General features: G+C 42.1%; 1 protein-coding gene across 12 annotated transcripts in view; it reads right to left on the bottom strand.

The window, feature by feature from the left end:
* MAP2 (microtubule associated protein 2) overlaps window positions 1-23,193 on the bottom strand; it is a 229,814-nt gene that overhangs the window by 10,703 nt on the left and 195,918 nt on the right. For 10 of the 12 annotated variants that reach the window (XM_062578251.1, XM_062578257.1, XM_062578258.1 and 7 more), the window contains 3 exons: window positions 19,475-19,533; window positions 13,410-13,563; window positions 10,084-10,427 (listed from right to left, as the gene is read on the bottom strand). In XM_062578251.1, the coding sequence (XP_062434235.1) occupies window positions 10,084-10,427; window positions 13,410-13,563; window positions 19,475-19,533 (557 nt within the window). Of the gene's footprint in view, window positions 1-10,083; window positions 10,428-13,409; window positions 13,564-19,474; window positions 19,537-23,193 lie in introns of all 12 variants that reach the window. The other 2 variants (XM_062578260.1, XM_062578261.1) reach the window with 1 other exon arrangement.

Raw genomic sequence — 23,193 nt, 5'->3', positions numbered from 1 at the left:
GTGTTTCCAACCCCTGCTCCTTTGCCAGCGCTGGTTGAAACTGGCCAACGAGTGACAAACGAGTTGAGGAAGACTGAGACTGCCAGCCAGACAGCATGACCGCCTGGGCTTTGTTTCTTTAGGAAATCTGACTGTAATCAGAGGGAAAGAACCAGAGAGGGAAAGGAACTATTCAGGCTAAAGAACAACTTTGGCTTGCAAACAAAGAGTGTAAACTGACTGTGTAAATAACACAAGATGGAATCTAGAGGGAAGCTTGTAACTATCTGAGCATGGAGGCTCTGGAACAGCCTCCCAGGGGAACAGAGCTACGACAAAGAAAATGGAAAACTTTTATGATGGCGCTTTATAAAAGGAATTAGATGATGCAGCTGCCTGCAATAGAGGGATTGCAAACACCATGACTCACCAAGAAGGTCTCTATGTTCCTGAATGTGCCTGTGCATCTTGCGTGGGGATGGGGGTGTGGTAGGGATGTACGTATATGCACTGTAATTGTGTTGCACATTAAATGAAAGATCAAGCCTGCTCATGCTCACAGTCAAGAAAGGGAGTATTTGCTCTGTGGAAGAAGCAGAACTGATTTCTATTTACCCTCACTAAAAATCTCAACAGGCCAATCTCCTGCACAGACCTACTGGCAGACTCCCTCATAACCTTCGCACTGGCTTGCCAGTCTGAGATGGGTAAATTCCCTCCTACTAACCTGACTCTGGATTACCAAGGTATGCTGCACAGGGGCTGGAAGTTAGTATTCTGTCCAGGGCCAAGGAGAGGTTCCTTATGATTTGTTGTGATAGGGTGAAGTTAAGCTACACTGGGCAAGTGAAGCCTATACAGAAAACGCTAGCTTTGCTCCACAAAACTGCAGCAACCAAATGGTAAAACTGACATCTGACTGAAGCCCTGACAGACTGACTGCTCTGTGGCATTCTCTGACAGCTCCTCAGCAGCGATCCAGAAGTGAACCCCAGAGCAGACTGCACTGACGTACATGCAGTGTAACCTCACTGACTCACACTAATTCTGGGTAGTCCCCAGCAGGAATCAGCCACTGTGCTCCAACTGCTTCCCAGTTCTTTGAAAGCTGTTTGGCTAAGTGCTGCGAGATGCAATGCAATTCTGGACAGCCTGCTAGGAAAGGAAGCACTGACGGCATTAAGGCATTTAGTGATCTGCACTTAGGTGAACTATAATTCCCTCCCTACATCCAGTGGCTCAACTGGCAGTCTAAATAGGAAGGGGCTGTGGTCTGAGGACAACATCTGCACAAGACCAGAGGGGATGTTTCTGGGTTAAGATGGCTGATGTGCAGAGAAGTGACAGAGGCTAGCAGTACCTGTGAATCTCCCAGTTAGACATATGTCTCCCTACGGCTATGCTCCTCCCACAGAAGGTGATTTCAGATTTCATATTTTTCATGTGCAATGGCCTCCAGTCTCGGGGTCTGGAGCAGGCCCTTCTCTGTCAGTACTTCACCTTATATTCAAGATGAGCAGAAATATGTGAAGTACTGAGTGGAAGGCTAAGAAACGCATGAGAGAATTTAGTTCAGTTTTGCTGCACTGTTAAAGACAGCATCTATGATTGACAACAGCTTATGAAAAAGAAAGAATTTTTTTTTATTGCTGCCTATACGCATTCTGTTCAGCTGCTGTTTACAAGAACAGATAAAGCCTCTAACTTTTCAGCCACTGGCTAGATAATCTATAAACAACGTCCCTCCTATGGCTTACTACCGTGGTACACACCAAAACAAAGATAATCAAAGAATAAAAATTGAGATACTAATAGAATTAGATTCTGAACACATTTTCCACCAAGCTGATGATCAACCTTGCAATTACGGCCTCTGAGAGGCTCTACCACAAGCTCTGTGCCTAAGGCACTTAAAGTACCCTAGCTAGGCCCCACTTCGTTCAGGTCATGGTTGCATCAACAGAGGATGTTATTCATGTATTTTGAGCCACCATTTACGACTTCTCTGTAGGACGGGTCTACGTGTTAGCCCTGATACCTTCCCAAGATCCCTTTGGGCTCCGTTACTCTGCTGTTATGGTACGTTTCCTCTTAGACTTTCTGTATTTCAGATTCTGGCTACAGTGAGGCCAAAGAGACTTTCAGAAATTTAAAGTTGAGTCATTTGAACATGCTGTGGGCCTGGGATCTTGCAAAAAGCTCTCAGGCACCTAACAACTTATCAAAGAGGGCACGTTACTCCTACTTAGCCCAGAATCACATTAATCTGACAAAGTTACAACCTCGAACTAGACATTATTTCAGTGTTTGCTCTCCTGGTTAACACAGAGATTGAGACAAGAACTGTTCTTGCACCAGAAACAAGGTTAAGGTTAAAACCTGATCATAATCAAGAAGCAGTTCTAAGCACTTCCAAAATTTTATGCTGCCAAATACAGATGATACTACAGTTTTTATACTCCTGGCAGAGGCTGCTTGTAGAGGAAAGAGAAGGAAGCCTATTTCTCTGGCCTAGCGAAGTCCCCAAAGAGAAAACATGCCTCAGACTTTCCATATCTACAAACAGAGCTTGAGATCATATTCTGATTTTGCACTGCTGAATTTACTGGATACATACACTAGTGAAGCTGTCAGGCTACATGCTAATGAGATTCAAAACAAAAGGCTACACTGGAGATAGCATGGATAAAATAAAGTATCTCTCCTCATCTTACTCTTAGTAAGGGTAAAAAAGATAGGTTCAATTCTGACCTCAAAAAATGAAGCCAGGGCACATAATATTTTGGCCTGAACAATTAAACTTTAAGACGATTCTAAGCAACTGAAAATAGATCCTTCCAATAGTAGGTGTCAGGAACATTTAAGAGGTGCCTTGCAATGAACCATGTCTTTAATACTTGCATAGGACAATGGTGGCTGCTTTACATCTCCCACTGTGAAGAACTTACAGGCTTCTTTTTACCTATTTGCAAATCACTGTGTCTAATTAATAAGGTGACCACATTGAACAAGGCCATGTCCCTAATAATAGAGAAAAAGTCTACATCATTAGAACACAAAAGCAAAAGAAGTATTTTCTGAGGGCATCTCTTAAAATCTTGTACTTCAAATACATTTAAATATTTAATTTGCATCCATTAATTAAGTTCACATATGTTATTAATTGCCCCAAGTAACAGATCTGTGTTAGATGATGTTGTTTTTATACGTATTTATATATATATATATATATATAAACATTTGTTTCTCTCTCTGAAATTAATCACAGGAACAGAAACTAGCATGTTTCTTAACATACTACTTAACAGCTGGCACTGTAATGGTTATATGAAGAGTTTGCAGTCAAGAGACAACAATAATAAACAGCTCAAGGAAGTGCAAGATCCAAGCGAGATCAAGTGTAACAAGTGTTCTGCAACCATACTCATCACTAAATGTGGGGATCTGATCCAAAAGAATAGTAGAAGAAACTAAAGTATATTCATGCATAAACAGAAAAAACATGCTGTGAGCTCCATTAAATCAGCTAAAATCCGAGATTACACAGATCTTTGTTTTAGTAGTCCTTAAACAAAGAAACAAACAAAAACCTAGATAGATTTTGCTAAATTACAGAGTTTGATCCTGAAATAGTAGCTACACTCCCTACTCATGGAAAGGGTATTAATAGCTTCAAATATCAAGTAACAAGGTTTTTAAATTAGATCGAATGTTTTTAAGAAGGGATGAGTTTTAAGTCACTAGACTCGCATTTTCTTTACTTCAGCCTAATAGAGAAAATTAGGTCATTCAGTTTGAGTTCAAAATGTATCTTGCTTACCTCTCCACGGAAGCTGGCTTTCTCAAATCTCAATAGATCAGCATGTCTTTTTCTTGCTCAAATCCAAATTTCCAAGAAAAAACAAAGTTTCCTTCCTTTCCTGTCTAGCAAAATAAAATTCCTTCTTCTCATCTCTCCATCCAAGACAGAACATCTATTATATGACTGAACAGCTCTGATCCAGATTGGAAGTCGCCTGACCATTTTTCCCACAAGAACTAACAATCTGTTCCATTGCATTGCCAGAAGGTAGACTGCTTAGTGCTCAGCTGAAAATACCTCCTCTGCTGAACCTGAGGACGGGATGAGTCGGGCTTTCACAAGAACGTATATCCTGGTAGTTTCAACCTACTCCAGAAAGAAGTACCTTCTCTCGATGATATTAATAAGAGACCAATAACCAATATTGCACACTGCGTCTGAGATCAGTCTCCTCTAACTTCAGCGAACTAAGAGTTTCAGCTGGTTACACAACCTGCCACTATAGTCAGTGGAGAGATTACTGGATCTCCAGAAAATGGTACCTTCAGTTCCAGCTAGACAGATCCCTCACAATCCACGCACCAGCAGACTGTAGCTCCGAAACAGCAAAACCTGTCAACCTACAGCTATTGCAGTCAGTGGAAGTTTTGTTACTCACTGACTTCAATAAACTTTGGCTAGAGCCCCATCACACAGCTTGTGACCCTCCTGGTGAGTACCTACGGTTTGCAGTCTGTCCTCAGTGAGCGTGACGCACGTTTTACAGATTGCTGAGGCACAACAGCGACGTTACTGTGCCCCAGACACAGAAAACATGAATGTCATATCTGGATAGAGAGTCCCAATTCCCTGCTCATTTCTACCAACCAACCAACTTCCCTCAAAGATACATTCTGAAACTGCTGAAGCCTGACAGTGATTGTTTCATTTTTCTAAAATATGACTCAGGAAGAACGATCTTTCTTTTTATCCAGAATAATTCAAGGCTTAACTGTGCAGACTGTACTTGGGCAAGCCTTTCATTAAATGAGTGGAACATGAACACAGGAGCTGCAAGATGTTATTTCTGTACAAATCTGCAGTGATGAGCCAAAATTCTAAATTTCAATACCCTAAAAATTATGCTTTTTGAGCTGTAACAGAGTTTTGAAATTGTGCCTGAAATCTCTAACTTATCTTTGCATCTATGGATCTGCATTTTAACACGGGATGAACCAATTTCTAATTTTCAAATTCAAGCAGGCAAAAAAACCGTTTACAAACAATAGAAACAAACTGTTTTTAAGCTCCTACATTTCCCCTGCTTTTCAGTCCAAAACAAATCTTTCCAAATGTTTTCTAAATCCACAAAAGCAGGAATGTATACAGGCAGATTTTACATATAGGATATATAGAGACAGGCTGCAATAAAGGCAGACAAAAGCAGACTGACAGAGATAAAATTGTCTTACAGTTATGAACTGTTGCCTTGGTAAATTCACAAACTTATTCCAATGAATGAGGCTAACAGTGTGGAAACAATTGCCTTCTAGTCTCTCATTAGCTAAGTACTTTAACAACAGCCATATTATAAAGTCGATCCACATCTTCCTTAACTTGCCTCCTGTGGCCCTGGTTTGGGAAAGCACCAAAGCCAACATTTAGCTTAAAACTTCTAGCTCATTTATGTACATTGATTTTGTCCTGGACAGGGACATTCTCTTAACTTAGGCCAACATGTTTATGGCTTAGTTATGTCTCAGGTTACAGTGGAGCAGATGAAAAGGTGAACAATGTGCCAGAAAAAGATGGGAGACAAAATGGGACCTGGTAACAACAGCTCAGATGGCACTTTTTGTTATGCCCGTATTCTCCACTGTCTTTTAGAAAGCTCTTCATTTGCCAATGCACCAATAGCACATTACTGAGATCTCTGAACTAATTTTTGGGTCATCATCTGCATAACTTGGTGCAAAGACCTCTGAAATAGAAGAAAGAGGAGAGATGCTGTTTCTATGGGAACTTGCTGAATATCCATCTGACCTGCAGCTCCTCCAAGCTGTGCTCCAGCTCTGCTGGCCCCCCCGGACTGTCGGTCTCTAGACAACCCGTGCATCTTGTCAGGCTGCTACTGAGGCAGAGAACACAGGAGGATCCTACTATATTACCTGCAGACAGGGATGTAAATTGTCATGATGGGGCCACACGTGTGTTGTGTTGCCATACAAACTGATCTTGAAGCCAACAGGGCTGGACCCAAGCAAAAGAACTGTGCAAAGAAGAGAGACATCTATCCAAGCCTCTTTCTCTGCCTAGCTCTGAGATGTCTTATCCTTCCCTGTGCTGCTTAATTTTATCATTTAATGGAAACACCTATTCTCTTTTGACAGCAAACTTGCAGGTGCTGAACAAGTTCTACTGAATATCAGGGTCATCAATTTATTCAGACTCTGATCCATGACCAAATGCTCTGTGTTTCCTACAATTTAGGGTATACAGTGAATTTTTCTCTTAATCTTCCTAAAAGCCTTCAAGGGTCACTTCATCCTCTGACATTGCTTCGGTATTTTGTTTTTCTATCTACCATCTTACCCTTAGAAGGCGCCTGGCTTTTACTGCAGTTAGTGCTATTTTACACCTTACCTGTAAGTTGGCTTTATCTTTGGCTGCTGGCCTCCAGTGCTTTATAAATACCCTGCCTGGTCAGTAGCAAAAAAAAAAGATTCAACCAGTGCACTTTTGTACACTGATATGGTATCGATATGGTACAAACCACATCCATAGGCAGAATTTCAAGAAGAAAAAACTCCCAACATAAAAAAAAAAAAAAAACCCTCCAGTCCTGGCATCTGAAACTGATTTCCACCCCCACCCCCTCAATTTTCCCTCATGCTTCCCTTGGGCTGTCTGAAAAATAACAGATGCAAATGGGTTACTTTTGAAAGAACAGCATTTCCTTCACAGCTGATGCAGTGCTAAAATCCATCTGAAGCCCAGCAGACATACCCATGAGCAAGTTGCCTCTGAGCTTTGCCAAGAATGATACATTTCACCATACTTTACTCTAAAGAGAAAACCAGACAGCTGCCTACCGGCTGCATCGCAGAGCAGAGAACCCTTCGCTTCTCCAGACTGCAAAATACCAATTAGACACATCTCAAGCCATCTATTTCTAGTAGGAACTTAATGTAGGGCAACATTAGTTTGCTTCTTCCCCTAGAAGGATGGTCTTTTCTCTTTCAGGTTGAGCTACTTCTCTCTTTTTTCCTTTTTTTTTCTTTCTCTCTCTCTCTCTTTTTTTTTTTTTTAATGGGGCTGGCAAGACAGCGGTAAATTAAAATCAATCTGTTAGCTGATGAGCTTTTGATGAAAGCAAAGGCTGAATCCCTGTATTTCTTGATTTATTTAACATTCAAAAATGCCATGCTTCTTTAGCTCTTCACCTCATTCTCTGGCAGTTCCGCAGTGCTGCTGCTTTCTCTGGGACAGCTATAAGCTAAGACAAGACCTTGTGCTCGGTTAAGATATGCCTCTGGTAAAAGGATAGTCTGTCTCCAAATGACGCTTTTGGGTTGCATATCTGTATTCCTTTAGTGACTTGCATGTCAAGCTTATGTACTTAACTTGCCCAGATACATACTGGCTTTTTGTCTGCTTGTTTTTCCTGTGGTTACTGCTATCAGCATTCCCAGTTCAGGCTATAAAACTTGAGCAGCCTTCTGTTCATTTCATATATCATCACTAAAAGCAGATAGCAGATAATAGCTCATTTCAGCCAATAGAGTATTTGCCACCAGACAAAAAGCAAGCAGACAGAAGGGAACTAAACTAGCTTTCATATGTTTCTCTGATAGACTAAAATTCAACTGCAGAAACAAGAAAAGAATTAATCCCAAAATGCTCTTACCTAGACTGAATAATCATGCTATAAAGGAGATCTAATGGAAGAACTCAGTGAGTTGCTCTTTGCCCCAGCCACAATTCAGTGGTTACATACCAGCAGGAATTAAAAAATGCTTTAGCTTCATTGATCTCATTACGTCCTCCCAGCAGTTTTCCTCCATCATCCCCCAAAGGGATGAAATGCCAACTGCTGTGTCAGTCTTCACTGACAAAGACCACGTGCAACTTTCCAAAAGTCCTAAGGAAACGTAGCTTTCTAAGCATGTTATTTACAAACGAACACAGTTTGCTGTGATCCTCTAGTCTTGCGTGGTTCTTTTGATCCACGGGGAATAACGGGGAGGAGGAGGAGGACAGGCTAACACAGCACTGGTTTTAAGCCCCATCTCCAGCATCCAGGCTCGTTACATTAAGAGGAATGCTAACCTAGATGCACTGTCTGAAATTTTGTTCCAAATCTCCTAGAGCCCTGTGCACCCTGACCATCTGCTCTATAGTACGTCAAATGGGAGATGAACTCCCATACCAAGTAATTATGCAGACACTTAACAAAACAAAGGTAAAAAGAACCTTTGCTGAAGCATTATCTTCCTGACTTTATCTGAGTAACTGGCTACTGTCGAAATCCTGGAAAGCACTGAATGTGTTAACTTACCATGAAAGCAGGATCAAGGTCTAAGAGATGCCTTACTGCTTAATACATTAGCCTATTTTTTTCTCTGTGTGACCTACAGTAGGCATAGTTGAAATGTTAAGTTTTGATTCAATTCCTTTTTTTTGAGAAAGCACCAGGAAAATCTCACTGTTTTATATATTCCACTATGTATTCCAAAAATCAGACATTTCTACAAGTATCTGATCTGGAAATACAGTGCAAATCAGCTTTCTAGAATGTCCTGTTTTCTGGACAGCTGAATAGGTGAGCACCTCGTTCATCACCCTGACGTCCTGTCCCTGCAGGTAGTTCAGAAATGGACCCTTCCAGAAAAGGCAAGCATTCACACTGCCACTGCTCTAAGTAACTTGGCAATCTCAGCTTCTACAGAGCACAAGAGAGCTGGGGACACAGGGGTTTTTTTGTGGTAGGGTTGTGATCCAGAATCAATATGAAATATAAATGACCTTTTAACAAAAAATAAACTAACCAATTTCTTTACACTCATCATAGTCATTTCCCTGTATTTTTAGCATAGATCTTGGTAAGCTATATTTTCTTTCCTCATTCAGCCTCTCTGTTTCTAAATGAAATAGGACTTCTTTCAGTTTATAAATGGTTTTATAACCATTAAAATATAGTAAAATGAACTGCTTCATCCTGCCAGCCGGAAAAACAGTTCTTCCATGCAAAAGGCTTGCTTGCAGATAATTTTGGCTTTTAATGCCATCTGCACGACCAAATCTGCAATGCCCTAAATGGAGAAATGACTACTCCAGGTCTGGCCATAGCTCTGCTTGGTGAAGCAGAAACTCTTCAAGGAAGGTATAAATTCCATACCCTAGGAAGATAGAGGGTACTCCTTATCTGATCTGTCCTCACTCTCCAAAAGTGCAAGCTTAGCTTACAAGCCTACATGTTTACTGTTCTTTCCCAGGTTTTGGTAAGTGCAGTCTATAGTAATAGGAGATTTGTTACTCTACACATATGTCCCTTCCTTAGAAGAAGGCAGTCCTCAAGGTAATACGTTTCACAGCATAACTGTGCAAGGTACGAAGAACTATCTCCTTTGACATTTTCCATCTTTAAATTACATCAGCTTTTCCTGAATTCTTGTGTACTCATTCAGTGAGAACAGAAAATCATGATCTGCCTTCTTACACATTCACCCTTCTTATTTTTCTTATTATACCTTCTCTGGTTTATAATTTAAGCCCTGTTCTTGCTTATTCAAACCCTACATCAAAAAAAGCAGTTGAGTCTACCATCTGCTCCCTCCCATCATCTTTAACCAAGGGTAGATCTTTCTGGCTGGAGGTTGCAACCCTCATTAACACCACTCAACACAACGTACACCACATAATATGACACAGTGAAAAGTCATGGTGCTGTGCAATCCTGCTCACATCTGTCTAGGTTGAATCTAAAATTGCTTGAAGTAGAGAGAACCTCTTTAACTTGCTGATAAGCAAGCAGCAGCTGCTAAGATTCAGGCTGAATGTATCTGTGGCACAGAGTACAAACTTTTGTTTGCAATTTTGCACTGATCTCAGTGAGGCAGTGATAATTTTCAGGTGACAAGACACTTTTCTGAAGGTAACCCTACTCCCTGCCATTTATCATCACTTAAAAACAACCAATGTCTATAGCAGTGACAACAGAAGTAGCTTTTACAAGGCAATTCAAGATGACACCCATCCCAGCACTGCACTGTACACATGAGAATAAATCAAATATGAATGAACGTAAAGAGTGGAGTCCTTACCTGCCCTCCTTTAGGCTGGTATTTGATATTATCTGTTGAACCGATTTTGGACCTGACATTCTTGAGGTCAGGCAGAGGCTGATTAATAACTCGTAGTTGCTTCGGAGTGGCTGGAGATTTGGGAGGAGTGCGAATGATGGCAACTTTTTTCTCAGTGGGTACCAGGATGGCAGATTTGGGGGTACCAGGAGTGTGTGGGGTTCTGGAATAGCTGGGGGTCCCCGGAGTGCCTGGGGTACGGGAGGAGTAGCTAGGCGGGGTGCCTGGAGTGATGGCAGTGGAACCAGGAGTGGTGGGAGTAGAAGTTCCACTTTTTCCCGTTCTGCTACGAATTGGCTCTGATCCTATATGCAAGAAAAAAACAGCATTAGACCCAAAGAGATACAGCTCTTCATCATACTGTACCTTCCAAGACTGCAACCCTCCGAGATGCAGCTCTAAGATGGCTCTGCCTGTGCTAATGCTGGAACAGCAGAGTGGGTGTCTGTCTCTGTGTCTTACTTAGCTAGCCAACCCTGCCAAGAGTTAGCTCGTTGCCTGTGGTTGAGCTGGTAAATTCACCCACATGATGACCGAGGTCTCCATTCTGCAGTACAGACGTGTTTCCCAAAATGCCTATGCTTCCTGCAAAGCTGGCTAGACAGGGCACAATATTGAGATATTGATTTCCCTCTTAGGAAAACTAGACACACCATCTGAACCTAATCTTTGCGGCTTGATGCAATAACCTTGTCAGCCAGTGACAGTGTTGCCACCTATTTCAATGGAGTTCGAGAGTTATACTAGATAGAGGTGAAAATTCTGATCTTAATCCTGAACTATACTGTCTGAATGCCTGGCTGCTTTTGACCACGTACCATTGCTGGTAATCTAGCTGAATCCTTGCTCAGGATGAACAAGAGTCATGGTTCTATTATGAAGATGGACAGATATCCCCCAAGACAGAATCATGGTTGAGACTGGAAGGGACCTTTAGAGTTCATCTGGTCCAGCCTTCGCCCTCCTCAAGCAAGTTCACCTAGTGCAAATTGCCCAAGACCCTATCCAGTCAGGATATGAGTATCTCCAAGGAAGGAGACTTCACAACCTCTTTGGGCAACCTGTTCCAGTGCTCAATAGCCCTCACAGTAAAGATTTTCCTTATATTTGGATGGAACCTCCTGTGTTTCAGTTTGTGCCCGTTGCCTCTTGTCCTGTCACTGGGCCCAGCTGAGAAGAACCTGGCCCCTTCCTCTTGACACCCTCCTGACAGATATTTATGCACATTCAGAAGATCCCTCTGAGCCTTTTCTCCTCCAGGGTGAACAGCCCCAGCTCTCTCACAAGAGGTGCTCCAGCCCCTTGATCATCTCAGCAGCCCTTCACTGGACTTGCTCCCGTAAATCTGCGTCTTTCTGGTACTGCAGGCCCAGAGCTGGACACAGCACTCGAGGTGCGGCCTCACCAGTGCTGAGCTAAGGGGAAGGATCGCTTCCCTCGACCTGTTGGTGACACTTCTCCTAATGCAGCCCAGGATACTGCCGGCCTTCTTGCTGCAAGGGCGCGTTGCTGGCCCATGCTCAATTTGTTGCCCACCAGCACCGCTGAGTCCTTCTCTGCAAAGCTACTTTCGAGTAGATCAGCCCCCAGCCTGTTCTGGTACATGGGGTATTCCTCCCTAGATAAAGGACTCTGTATTTCCCTTTATTGAACTTCGTGAGGTTGAAGTTCAACTATGCAATTAGTACAGTGAAAGAAGGCAATTACTGAAGGCAACCTTGATTAAAAGTTATATTCAAGTTACATTCGCATGCAAGTTAAAAAAAAAAAAAACACAACATTTTGTAGGGCTCCATTCAGTGTCAATGGCATTGCTAGTCCTTTTCACTTAAATGTAAAAATTAGTTTATTAATGGCATTGTGCTTTCTGCAGCTGACTTTGTTTTTAACTCTCTACAGCAAGCAAACAGAAGAAACTGAGATATCTCCATACAACGTTTATAGCAATGGTTGCTGAGAGCACTCAAAGAAAGAGCAAACCAGCTACTAAAGCCTGAGAACCCCACTGCTGAATGGATCCACGTACGTGATTTCACCTTTAAAATATTCAGGAACGATACATCCAATGGACCCCTCCAGAATATCCAGTGGGACTAATCAAAATCCCATTCAAGCTAACTGGTAATTATTCTGCTTGCTTAATGGTGATGGATCAAACTCAATTCACTGCTGCTCCTGGGATCCATGAAAAACTGTATTTTTTCTACATGACACATTAGACTGAACATATTCCATTCTTACCTCCAGTTTCCCTGAATGGTTTCTTTCTTCCCCAACCAGCCCTCACCCAGAACCTTCTCACTGTACCAACCGTAGTGGAAAGGCAATGGTTTTTTTTTTCTAGTTCCCTGCAGCTTTGGTATATTTATTTTTCATTGCTCAGCCCTTCCATCACATTTGCTAATGCTCAATGGCCTCTTGCTCCTAGTCAGCAGAATGGGCTGCTGTGCCACCTGGGGGTCACTCCGCTTGCAAAGGGTCTCTGTTTTACTCTTGGAGCATCTGCCAAGAATTTCAAAGGATTCCTTTGTAGAATTTTAGCATCTATTTCCCTTAGCTTCTTTTAAGAAGGGCAGTAATTGATTTCTAAAGAGAGAAAGCCAGAATAACTCCCATGGGAGAGCAGGGAACCACACTGCATTCAGGTTCTGAAGCCTGGGCTGAAGGCTCAGCTAAAAGTTTTGGGTATTTGGTAAAATTCTCTTTGTCCTGCAATTTCTTTTTGCTTGCATTTTGATAGAATTGATCCTCACAAAAGGACCCTGCTGGTTAACTACCCTAATTCCCCCCAGTGAGCCACTCCACCAGCTAACATTGTCTTTGCAATTCTCAGAATAAAGACCTTTTACCTTAGACTAGAACACAGGGAGGTCATTACAGTTAAACAGCAAAAAAATAACTATTAGGTTCAATGTTTTCAGATCCATCAGTATGTTTTTAGTGCCTACTTCAGATTTACCTCATTCTTGTTGTTTATAAATATCCTGTGTCAAATATCTTACCCAGCTCTGTGGCTCCTGTTAAGACATTTTCTAACACAGGTGGAAAGCCTGAACTGCAGTCCTAGCCCCGGGCTTTGCAGACTGTGGAAAGGACACCTCTATGTCTGTTCTGAAGACCTTGCTGCACAAGCACTTAATACCTGAACAGAAACAATCTTTGAGGCCTCAGACCTACCCATCAATGCTAAGGTCTAGGGATACACGATGTAATGACAGTGGCACTAATCTAACAATGATGGGAAACAACCACAGCGGTAGGAGAGAGTTAGTATGCAAAGAACATACGGGTAGTGCGTCGTACTGAAGAAGAAAGGGAAGTTGTGAGGGAGAGAGAGTTCTCCTCTCGGTCTCGGTCTCCTGAGACACCTCTTCGAGGAGGAAGTATAGAGGAAGGTCTTGGTAGAGAGGAACGCTTTTCTGGACTCTTGCTTACTCCATCCTAGTAGCAGCAAAACAGAAAAGGAATATTTAGTTTTCAAAACATCACTCTCTGGGTTCTGATTTCTCTCTCCCTACTTACAGGGGGACAAGTGTCATCCCATGGGCCCAGATTACTACTCATGCAGGAAGCTGTGGGGATCTAGCCACCTCCCAAGCTCTGCTTAGCTCCCTGGCACTTTACTGCAGCCAAACATTCAACCGAAAGGACGGACTGTGGCTCCCATTCCTAGTGGGAGATTTCCCTGTGACTTCCTCAAGTGAGGAATTCTGCAAATCTCACCCTAACTTAAATAACCTACTGTTTCCTCAAGGTAAACTTAGGTTCTGGTGCTGGCAAAGCCTTTCATCTCCCACTGCTTTGACCAAGCAGGTATTAATGACTGGTTTTATTCCTACTGAAGTCAGAGTTCCCAGTGACTTCAGCAGATGATAGGCAACTACTAGACTACTATTTAAATCCTTGTGAAGCCAGCATAGATCTTTTCCATGAACACAACAAAGGCAGCTGTCTCCTGAGCTACTTCAGACAGATACTCTTAGATCTAAATATGGATAGCTTCCAGATTTGATTCTTATTGAGAAATAAGTTTTACTTTGTTCAAGTTGAAAGTAAAAAAATCACCTAGGACTCAGGTGTGAAATTCTCATGTGAATTAATTTGCAAAGTAACTGCAATATTTGTGCCTAGAATATACTACACACTATATTATTAGGTAATGTGTGAATTTTGCCTGTTCAAACATTAACTTGTAAGTTTTTTAAGGAGAGACAATTTTAACTAGTGTTTAATTTTTTTGAGTGCAGGACTGTTAACTCTGATGTCTCCTCTTGCTCCTTTCTATGCTCCTCTTTTCCTGTTTTTAGTATCAGTAGATATCTGTTTTTTACCCTGGTTAGAGCAGTGGACATCTGAGTACATTATAATGTTGTTGAACTTCTGGCATGGGCAGTCAAAGACATTCTTGTATAAGCAAATGGTCCTCCCAAGGCCAAATAGGATGATGGTCCAAACCAACAGCAGACTCACCAGGCATAACATTAGACAGCAAATGGAAGTCAATAGGGAAAAGCACTTTTAAGTAACATAATAGTCATTAAGTCAGTATCAGGCAGATATGCAACACAAGAGGAATGTGAATATCGGGAAGCTATGATGGAAAGCTGCCAACCAGCTCTTTGAAGTCTTACTACAACTTCTTCATCATGGTGCCATGCATAGATCAAATTTGGTTCCTACAGCTTTAGCCTTTATTTCTAGCCATGAGAAGTGTACCCTCTTACATCAGCAACTGAATTTCTTTTCAGGGAGTATTAACTTGCTGAAGTTACTTTTTTAGCTTTTAAACTTCTGGAAGGCAAATTATTATTGCTATTTTTCACATTTACCTACATGCAAATGGGTGCAACTTCTTAGCAGTCAATGAAGCAGCATCCATATCATCAATAGAAGGATTACACGTCCTTTTATGTATAATTTATTTCACTTATGTCTCCTCTGGAGAACCTCCTTTGCTTTTATTGATTTTGCAGCATGCAGCTTGATAAGCAATTTTACTGCCACTGGATCTAAGTAATACCAGGTTAACTTCACAGAGATTTACGCAAGCTCAGTTGAGAGAGAATATGATCCATGGAATTCACCTACACATCTCTGCGCTAACTCTTTCTACCAACTTGGCTACCTTACCTTAGTGTCTGATTTTGAGTAGGGCAAGCAGTCTCTCGGGCCCGCTGAGGAGGGCCGTACATAATAACTGTCTGTATCGAGAAAAGTGGCCCTTTTAGTAGTTAATGAGCAAGCTGAGCTGGGTCTTGGAGGAAGCAATGACTTTGCTCTAGACTTTGAGGCAGGAATCTTTGACAAAGAGGCAGTCTAGTCATGAGAAAACAAACAAAAGAAAACAACATGAAGCTGAACAAAAGGAAAACACATGCAACATGGACAAAAAAAAATAAAAAGCCAAGCCACGAATTAATACTTTTCCTTTGTCTGGTAATGGTGTGTCTGTGGCAGTTCTCAGACATGCAGGGAAGTTTTAGTTCTGTGTTATTTGACTGAAAACAACTGAGTCTGGTCAGAGTTACTGATTCTAGGGAATGCCTTCTTCTGTGGATACTACTTTTGCCCTGTATTAATACAACAAAAATGGTGCCAGACACAGCAATTGCTGGCTGGCAGCACTAGAAGCAAGTGCAAAACTATAGGAGCACAGACATATCCTGGTCTTTTTAAACCAAGTTATGCATTTGAAATAGGGTATCTCTGGTTATGCTCAAAAATAAAACAGTGGGAATCTTAAAGAAAAGTTACAGTAGTATTCTCAGAATAGTAGAAGGATGTGATAGCAATATCTCTTATGCCACTGTGTATACACAAACTCCTAAAGGCACCACAAGAGCATCTGGTGTCATGGTGGAAATCTGCAAGTCTCTGTTGACAATGTGGAGACCTGGGATAAAACCCTTATATGCTTGAAATGTTGACATGACACGTCATTGTGATCAGATGCTTGTCTGATTCTGAATACTAGTAACACCACATTGAAAAAGCAGTTAAACATCGGCAGGACACATTACAAATACTTTGCTGACATCTGACTGCCCTGCAAAAAGGAGTTACTTTGGAAGAGAACAGGGCCATTTCCTTAAGAAACACTTTTCTTTCTCCCAAGGGTGTAACTGATGCTACAAAGAATAACTGCAAGGCTGTTATCTTGGCAATGCAGTCCTGATCTCTCTGCATTCACACAAGCATGAAATTACTCATAGAAACAATCCCAATGGGAGTTTAAGTATGGGATTTGGTACAGAACTTTAGCCATGAAAAAAATGGCATTTAATCTAAGCCAGTCACCTAGACTCTCTCAATGTTCAGAAAAGGTGTATGAGTCACCCCTCAAGTTCTGCTTTTTCAGAAAATGAGCAAAAAATAGGATGAATCATACCCTAGAGTTGTCCAGCTCTCTGCTGACAAGCATCTGGCCTAGACTAGACAGTCAACCTACGGAAAACTGAGGCTAGGGTGCTGAATGTCATCCATAGTACATATGTACTAATCAACATGATTAAGAGTTGCAGAACATGATTAGGAGTTGCAGAACTGAGGAATAAACAATTTCAGTCCTGTAACAGAGCTGAGCTAGACTTCTGTTGGATACCACCGTATCCAGTATGGATAGTACCGTATCAGGTAGTTCTGCTGAACACGCATTTGTTTCAAAGGACAAAGATGCTTTCCTAGGAAGAATATATTTCTAAATCAGTTCTGCAAAATAATTATGACCCTTTCTTAATAATTATTTCACTTTATGTGAGTATGTAAATACAAACTGAACAATATTAATAAAAAGGTTTCTGTCAAAACAAAGGCTTCTCTAGGCTTAGCCCAATTTGTCGTAATTAAATTTTGGGTCCCATCCAGTTGAGAAAATTTGGGCTGGATTTACAAAAACACTACAGTGTTTAATAGTGCTGAAACTTTGTGGAAGCTGGGTATCTGTCTCAGGTGGTTCTGAAAAGCAGACATTACGTAAGCACTTTTCACCTGCTTTACTGAACTTGAGGTAACTCAGCATCCACAGTTGGAAGCCCAAATGTTCATTTAGCAGTTTCAGCTTTTTTTCAGCTTGTGGAGTGTCACTCAAAATAATTCCCCTAGTGAGGCTAAAAAACCCTTACAGGTTAAGAACTTCGCCCAATGAGGAGACTGTCCTTTTCACTCATATTGCATATCAGTGTCCTCCATGAATACACATATCTAATGTGGATCCTGAAGATGGACACGACCAAGATCTTTTAGCACAACTCCTCAGGGGAAGGCACGGCCTCGAGCTAATGCAGCACTCTGGCATTACTAGTCTACACCTCCTTGGTGTGACTCAAAGAGCAGGTCACTTTCTAGCATCAGTAAAAGCAGCAGAATCTAGCCCAGCCGACCTCAGTGGCATGCTCAAGGAAGACTGGTAGAGCAGGTAAAGAAACAAAATGCATCAGTCCCAATCTGTGCTTTACCAGAAAATTATTCTCATTCTCTGTTAACTATATATTACCTTTGACCTCTGCTGTAATTCATGTGGATGGAAGGGACAGATGCCCTTGGGATAAAGATCAGTGTAGCCCTAAGACTCAGTGATTCAGTGATTGCTGGAGATGGGATGCAGAAAGCTCACTTTATTTCAGAGGTTAGCTAGGGAATACACATCCATAATGCATGGCTGATGTTCTTAGCCCGTGTTCACTGACACAGGTACACAGCTCATTCCAGCAGATGGAACTGCTTGGCCTTTCCTGAACTTGTTCTGAAATGCAATATGCAAACTGTGGTTTGAAGATGGATGACAAACTGAGGGAGCTGGATGGTATAACATTACCACTGGACAGGAAAAGGTTGCACTTGAAGGATAGAAAAGCTGGAGGACAGGAACACACACAGCAACAAGAAGGGAAAAGTCCTTAGAAAGGTAGAGATGAAGACAGGCCACAAAGAACAAAACCTCCAAGGGACGGGTGAGTGTTGCAACCAGAGAAGTGAAGCAACAGGGAGAAAAAGTAAGCAGGGGACAGACTTCTGATCTTTGCCCTAAGGTAAGAGACAGGAAGAAGAAAGATGTATAGAAAGCAGACCATAACAAAGAATGATTATAGAAGTGCTGATACTTACAGCACTCCAGAAGTATAGAAGGTTCTGAAAATGGGCTAGTACCGATTTCTCTCGGGTTGGGTTCATCACCCCCAAAGAAAAAACAGTATTAAAGCTTACTGTTGACTCAGACCAGAAGCCTGTCTAGGTATTTCTTACTATTCTAGTAAAGAACTGCTCTAGCAGTTCCTCAGTTGTGAGCTCAAATAGGCCAGACTTAAAACAGCACACGGAATTCCCCAAACCATGGCTGAATTCAGGTATAAATTCCACAGCTCCCTGCACAGCCTCAAATAAATTACGCTGTTACCGTTATTACTGATTTCTTACAATTTGTCAGTGACGTGGCTTTATGAGACGTAGTTTTTTTGTTCCACAAGAAACGGACAATCTGAGTAGACAGACGAAACACATCAGCCAGGGGGTGTATTAGGAGATAAAAGGGGAATCTTAAGGAACTTCTATGTTATTGTTAACAGTTGTTAACAAAGACCAGTAATTGCTGTGCTGAAGTTGTGAGTTAGCATGCATCAGTGCCATGGGAAAAAAAAAAAAAAAAAAAAGAGCTGCCTAGGGGAGGATGAAAGGAGGTTTCATGGGGATTTTAGAGAGGTGAGACAAGAGGAGTGTAAGGTTAGCGTGGGAGCAGAGCAGGAGGTACTGCAGTATTTGTTGAGGGAAACTCAGCAGAGGAGAAGGAGATGCACGGAGTGGAACGGGCGGCAGAGCAGCTGAAGGCAGGGCACATAATTACTAGGTTAACACACACACAGATCAGTGGCCCAGGAAGCGGCCAGTGAGCAGTTATTCACATACGAACGCTCCTGGCTAATGGTTCCTAAATAGGCACGAGCTCAGTGGAACACGTGGAGATGTGAGGGTGCATCACAGCCCTCCAGCCAGTCCTGTGGCAGGGATTTCTTCATATCTATCAGTCAAGAAAGGGGTCAGGTGCTGCGAAAAGGTCCGTGGCATGCGGTTTTCCCAGGAGGAGGCCCAGGCTCAAAACGCTGAACAACATCAAACTCCAGGAGTCTGGAGTCTGCCTGCCCCCCATGGATTTGCAAACTGTCATCATGTACTACCTGTGACTGTAATTCAGGGCTCATTTAGGAAAGATGGCTTTAATTACCCTTTTAAATGAATAATGATATGGAAAAAACATCCTAAAGGGAACACACAATTATTTACCAAATTAACACAAAAACAACTGAAATGATGACAAAAAGGAGATTATAAAAATGGATGATGAGAAGATGACTTTACTCACTGAGAGTTTTTCCTTTGCTTGTTTAAATACACCAGGAGCCTGGTTTGTTTCACCACCTGCTGCTGAGAGACCCAGACAAAGACTTGATGGTTAAAAAATATACATATAAGCATTTCCACTTAGTATACTATTAGAATGATTAAATGCCTTGGAAATACTGTACAAAGCAATTACCTTATGAATTACTCTTAGTAAACTATATGCAGAAAGGCACCTGCCTTAAAAATGCTTGTATTCATTGAGATAAAATAGTATTCTACACATTTCAAACAAATCAGAATTTTGTCTTCATGTTCCTAGAAGTCTAGAAACCAGGGTAAAAATTTTCAAAAATGGCAGACAATTTTAAGGGCCTGTAGTTCTGAAGGTCTAGCCTGAGACATCTTAAGAGTCCTGATTTTCAGAAAGCACTGACCAACTGTCCCTTAAAAATCAGACTCCTTGAAAATTTTAAAGTGAATGCCCCTCAAATCACCAACCACTTTTCAAAATATAGCTAAAATTTCTAAGAGAAAGAGAAATGCCCTGCTGAGTTATCATCCCAGTAGTGCCCAAAAGCCCAGTGTGCTATGTGTCAACCAAGCCATCAGACTTTAGAATTCAAATTAAATCTGGGACAGCAAGTGTCTTAATTCAGTATTTTGCTTAGCTGTTACATGATTTGAGGTAAAGCTTTTTTATCTTTGACTTAGATTCCATCCTTCGGGGAAGTTTGGGAATTGGGGAGCTTTTCATGAAGCAGATTATTAGTTGCATCCCACTGCTGCTTTTCAGGAAGCAATTTGCTACAGAAAGTCCTTTAGCATCTGTGCAGAAGCAGGACAGTGGGCACAGATGACATTCTCTAGCTATACTCCTGATCGTCTTCCAGCTACAAAAGCAACCCTAAAACACTGTAGAGGACTGTACTGATGAATTTTCTCCTTCCTTTGCATAGCTGCAGCGCGCACACGTTTGTACCAGGCGTGGGGGAGATCCCTGTTTTTCTGCTACAAGGCTGAATTTCCCACTCAATAGCTCTGTCTTCCTAATATTGTTACCTTGCTGTTTCTCTTTAGCTCAAATGAAAGAGTAGGAGCAAAAGAACATACAACCGAAGCTGTAATTCCTGCATCACATTTTACCACATCTGTTACTGCTGTTTTGGGCTGTTCTGCATCTCTTTTAAGTCATTGCACAGAACGCCTCTCCCTCTTCCGCTGGCACTAAGCCCCGTGCCGCCGCCGCGACACGGCAAGCAGGCCTGTGCTGCTCGTGCCGACTTACCTGCGAGCACCACAAGGCCTCCATCTGAACAAAAGACCTGGATCATGACCTCGCAGTGCCTCTAGGCGCTCTGCCGCCAGCGTAGGTCGAGCATGTTTTACCTGGGGGCGCTGGCCCCGGAGCGCGGGCACGGAACGCCCGCCCGCCCCTGCCACCTCACACAGGGCCCGGCGGGGCCCCCGCGTCCCGGCGGGCCCCACGCAAGGGGGAGCCCCCGAGCAAGACGGATGATCGAAAGTCCCTCGCTTGACGATACAGTGGCTAAGTCACCAGTATCTGCCCGCTCCTGCCTCACGATTTCTGGTATTGAGGTAGCAAGGAAGTAATTCACTTCTGGGGCCAGGACACAGAAAATATGAGCAAGTTTTAACTCCATGATGTAGACAGCTGTGTCTTACGACTGGATGTTTCATCTTAAAGTCAAAGAAAATGTAACATGGAGGTTTGAACTGATCGGAATATACTCAAAGCAGTACCGACTAGACGGCAGAAGGACTTTCGGTGGGGCTCTGTTGGCCAGGTATCACTAAAGCTGACAAGACAATTCTGGAAAATGACCACTGAAACTGGCTTCAAGCAACGACCTTATATTTTACATAAAAGAAAAATGAGAGATGGAGCTAGAAAAACAATGTCCCTCTGAGTTTCAGATCCTGAAAAGATCTTGATGACTGGTTCAGGCTCAGTGAGATGCAGGTTAACACACGGCTGCCTGCACTCTTGGTGTGCAGTACTGTGTGACATCCCTTCCACATGGCCTCCCCTCAAGTCCGATCCATAACTAAAGAATGGGGAGATAGAAGAAAATCAGGGTTATTGCTAATTTTCCAACAACCCTGAGTACAGTGAAACATTTGCAGAGATATTTTTGTTCACTTTGTGATATGATTCAAGATACTCTGCTTTAGAGGCTAAACCTCCAAGTTCTGCCAAAACTAACACTGTTACAAATTTAAGATCGATCTGGGTCCACCATCCTGGTTCACTACAGTACAAACACCAAAGGATTTAATTCAACTGAAACTTTGCCTCACTCCAAGAAGGATTTTTGTTTTTAATTTGCCCTCCACCTTTGTATTTAAACATACAGGGAGGTTGTTCTTGTATTACATTTTTCAATTTGACTAATATGTCTGCCTCACTATGTATTAAAGAGACAGAAAAAACCCCGACTGCTGACAGGCAGCAGACATTTAGAGCATCCAGCAGATTATGTGACTCAGGCCTCTCTGGGATGTTACCAGGCCAGAAGATTTCAAGAGTTGGTGGTAGAGTATCTGAGGGCAAGACAGCACTGACCGTGTGGCTGTAGAAGTGTAGGGGAAGACAAGAATGCTACAAAGTCAACGCTTTCTTCATGACATGAAGGTTTAACTCCTCATTTCCGCTGCTTATTGAAGCCCCCGGGTCTTTTAAAGCAGCTGTGAATTATGGGTCATAACTTTTGAGTTGATCAAACTGCTTCAGGAAACAATGAAAAAGGTGGCAAGCAGTAGTCCAGGATCTAAAGAGCAAGCTAGCCCAGAGACTGCTGGCAGAGGAGGAGCCGTCCCTGCAACACAGAGGGGCCCAATGAGCCTTTCCTCCCCGGCTCCACTTCTTGTGACCGGAGTTAGTGCTAGATTCCCTCGCGTCAGCAAAGACGAGACCAAACGTTTAGTTGTGTTTTCCTAATGGAATACAACCTGTAGATGATACACACTTTATACTGTTGGGGTACGGTATTTACGTTACCCTCAGATACTATCCTTTTACTGCATTGTCAATAGTCAGACCTCCATATTGAAGATAGTGCAAATTTAGCACAGGGGTGATCACCGGTGCAAAACCTCACGGGAGCGACTCGTTAGGAACACTTTCGGCATTGCGCTGTGCTGTTCTGTGCCGGGTAATAAATCCTGTTCCTAATTTCCAAATCATTAGAAGCAGCCTATGACTGTACAACACAGTAGTAACTCTACATTGCTGGGCATGATTCTTCACTTGATAACCCTAGTACCGCTCATGAGCAACTACACTGCAGCATGCAGATGTGTTACATGACAGAAAATCTGACCTCTTTTAACAATTGTTTTTTTTTAAAAAAAAGATCAACAGTGAAGTCAGAGATGATATTTCTTCCACCCTGAACTCCTAGTAACAGTAACAGTAATATGATGAAAATTTTGAAAATGCTCTCATTTTGTTCCTCTAAATAATGATACATCTATCGAGATGTAACAGGATTTTTTTTCATCTTTTCATCATCCTCTACCAAATATTAAGATTTTTGCTTGCAATGAATTTGTAGTGTGAGCGCAGATTTCTTCTCTTTCAGCTTCGTATTGCTTGTGGCTGGTTTCCCCCTGTGAATTTTGACTGTACATTATAAACATCAGTAACAGATTGGAAAGTGTCAATGCAGATAACATCAACCAACAATATATAAGTCTGAAACACTTCTTATTATGCAT

The sequence above is a fragment of the Rhea pennata genome, chromosome 6 (assembly GCF_028389875.1).
Source record: "Rhea pennata isolate bPtePen1 chromosome 6, bPtePen1.pri, whole genome shotgun sequence".
NCBI lineage: Eukaryota > Metazoa > Chordata > Aves > Rheiformes > Rheidae > Rhea > Rhea pennata.
Note: the sequence above shows the minus strand (reverse complement) of the source record. Positions and strands in the feature narration are given on the sequence as shown.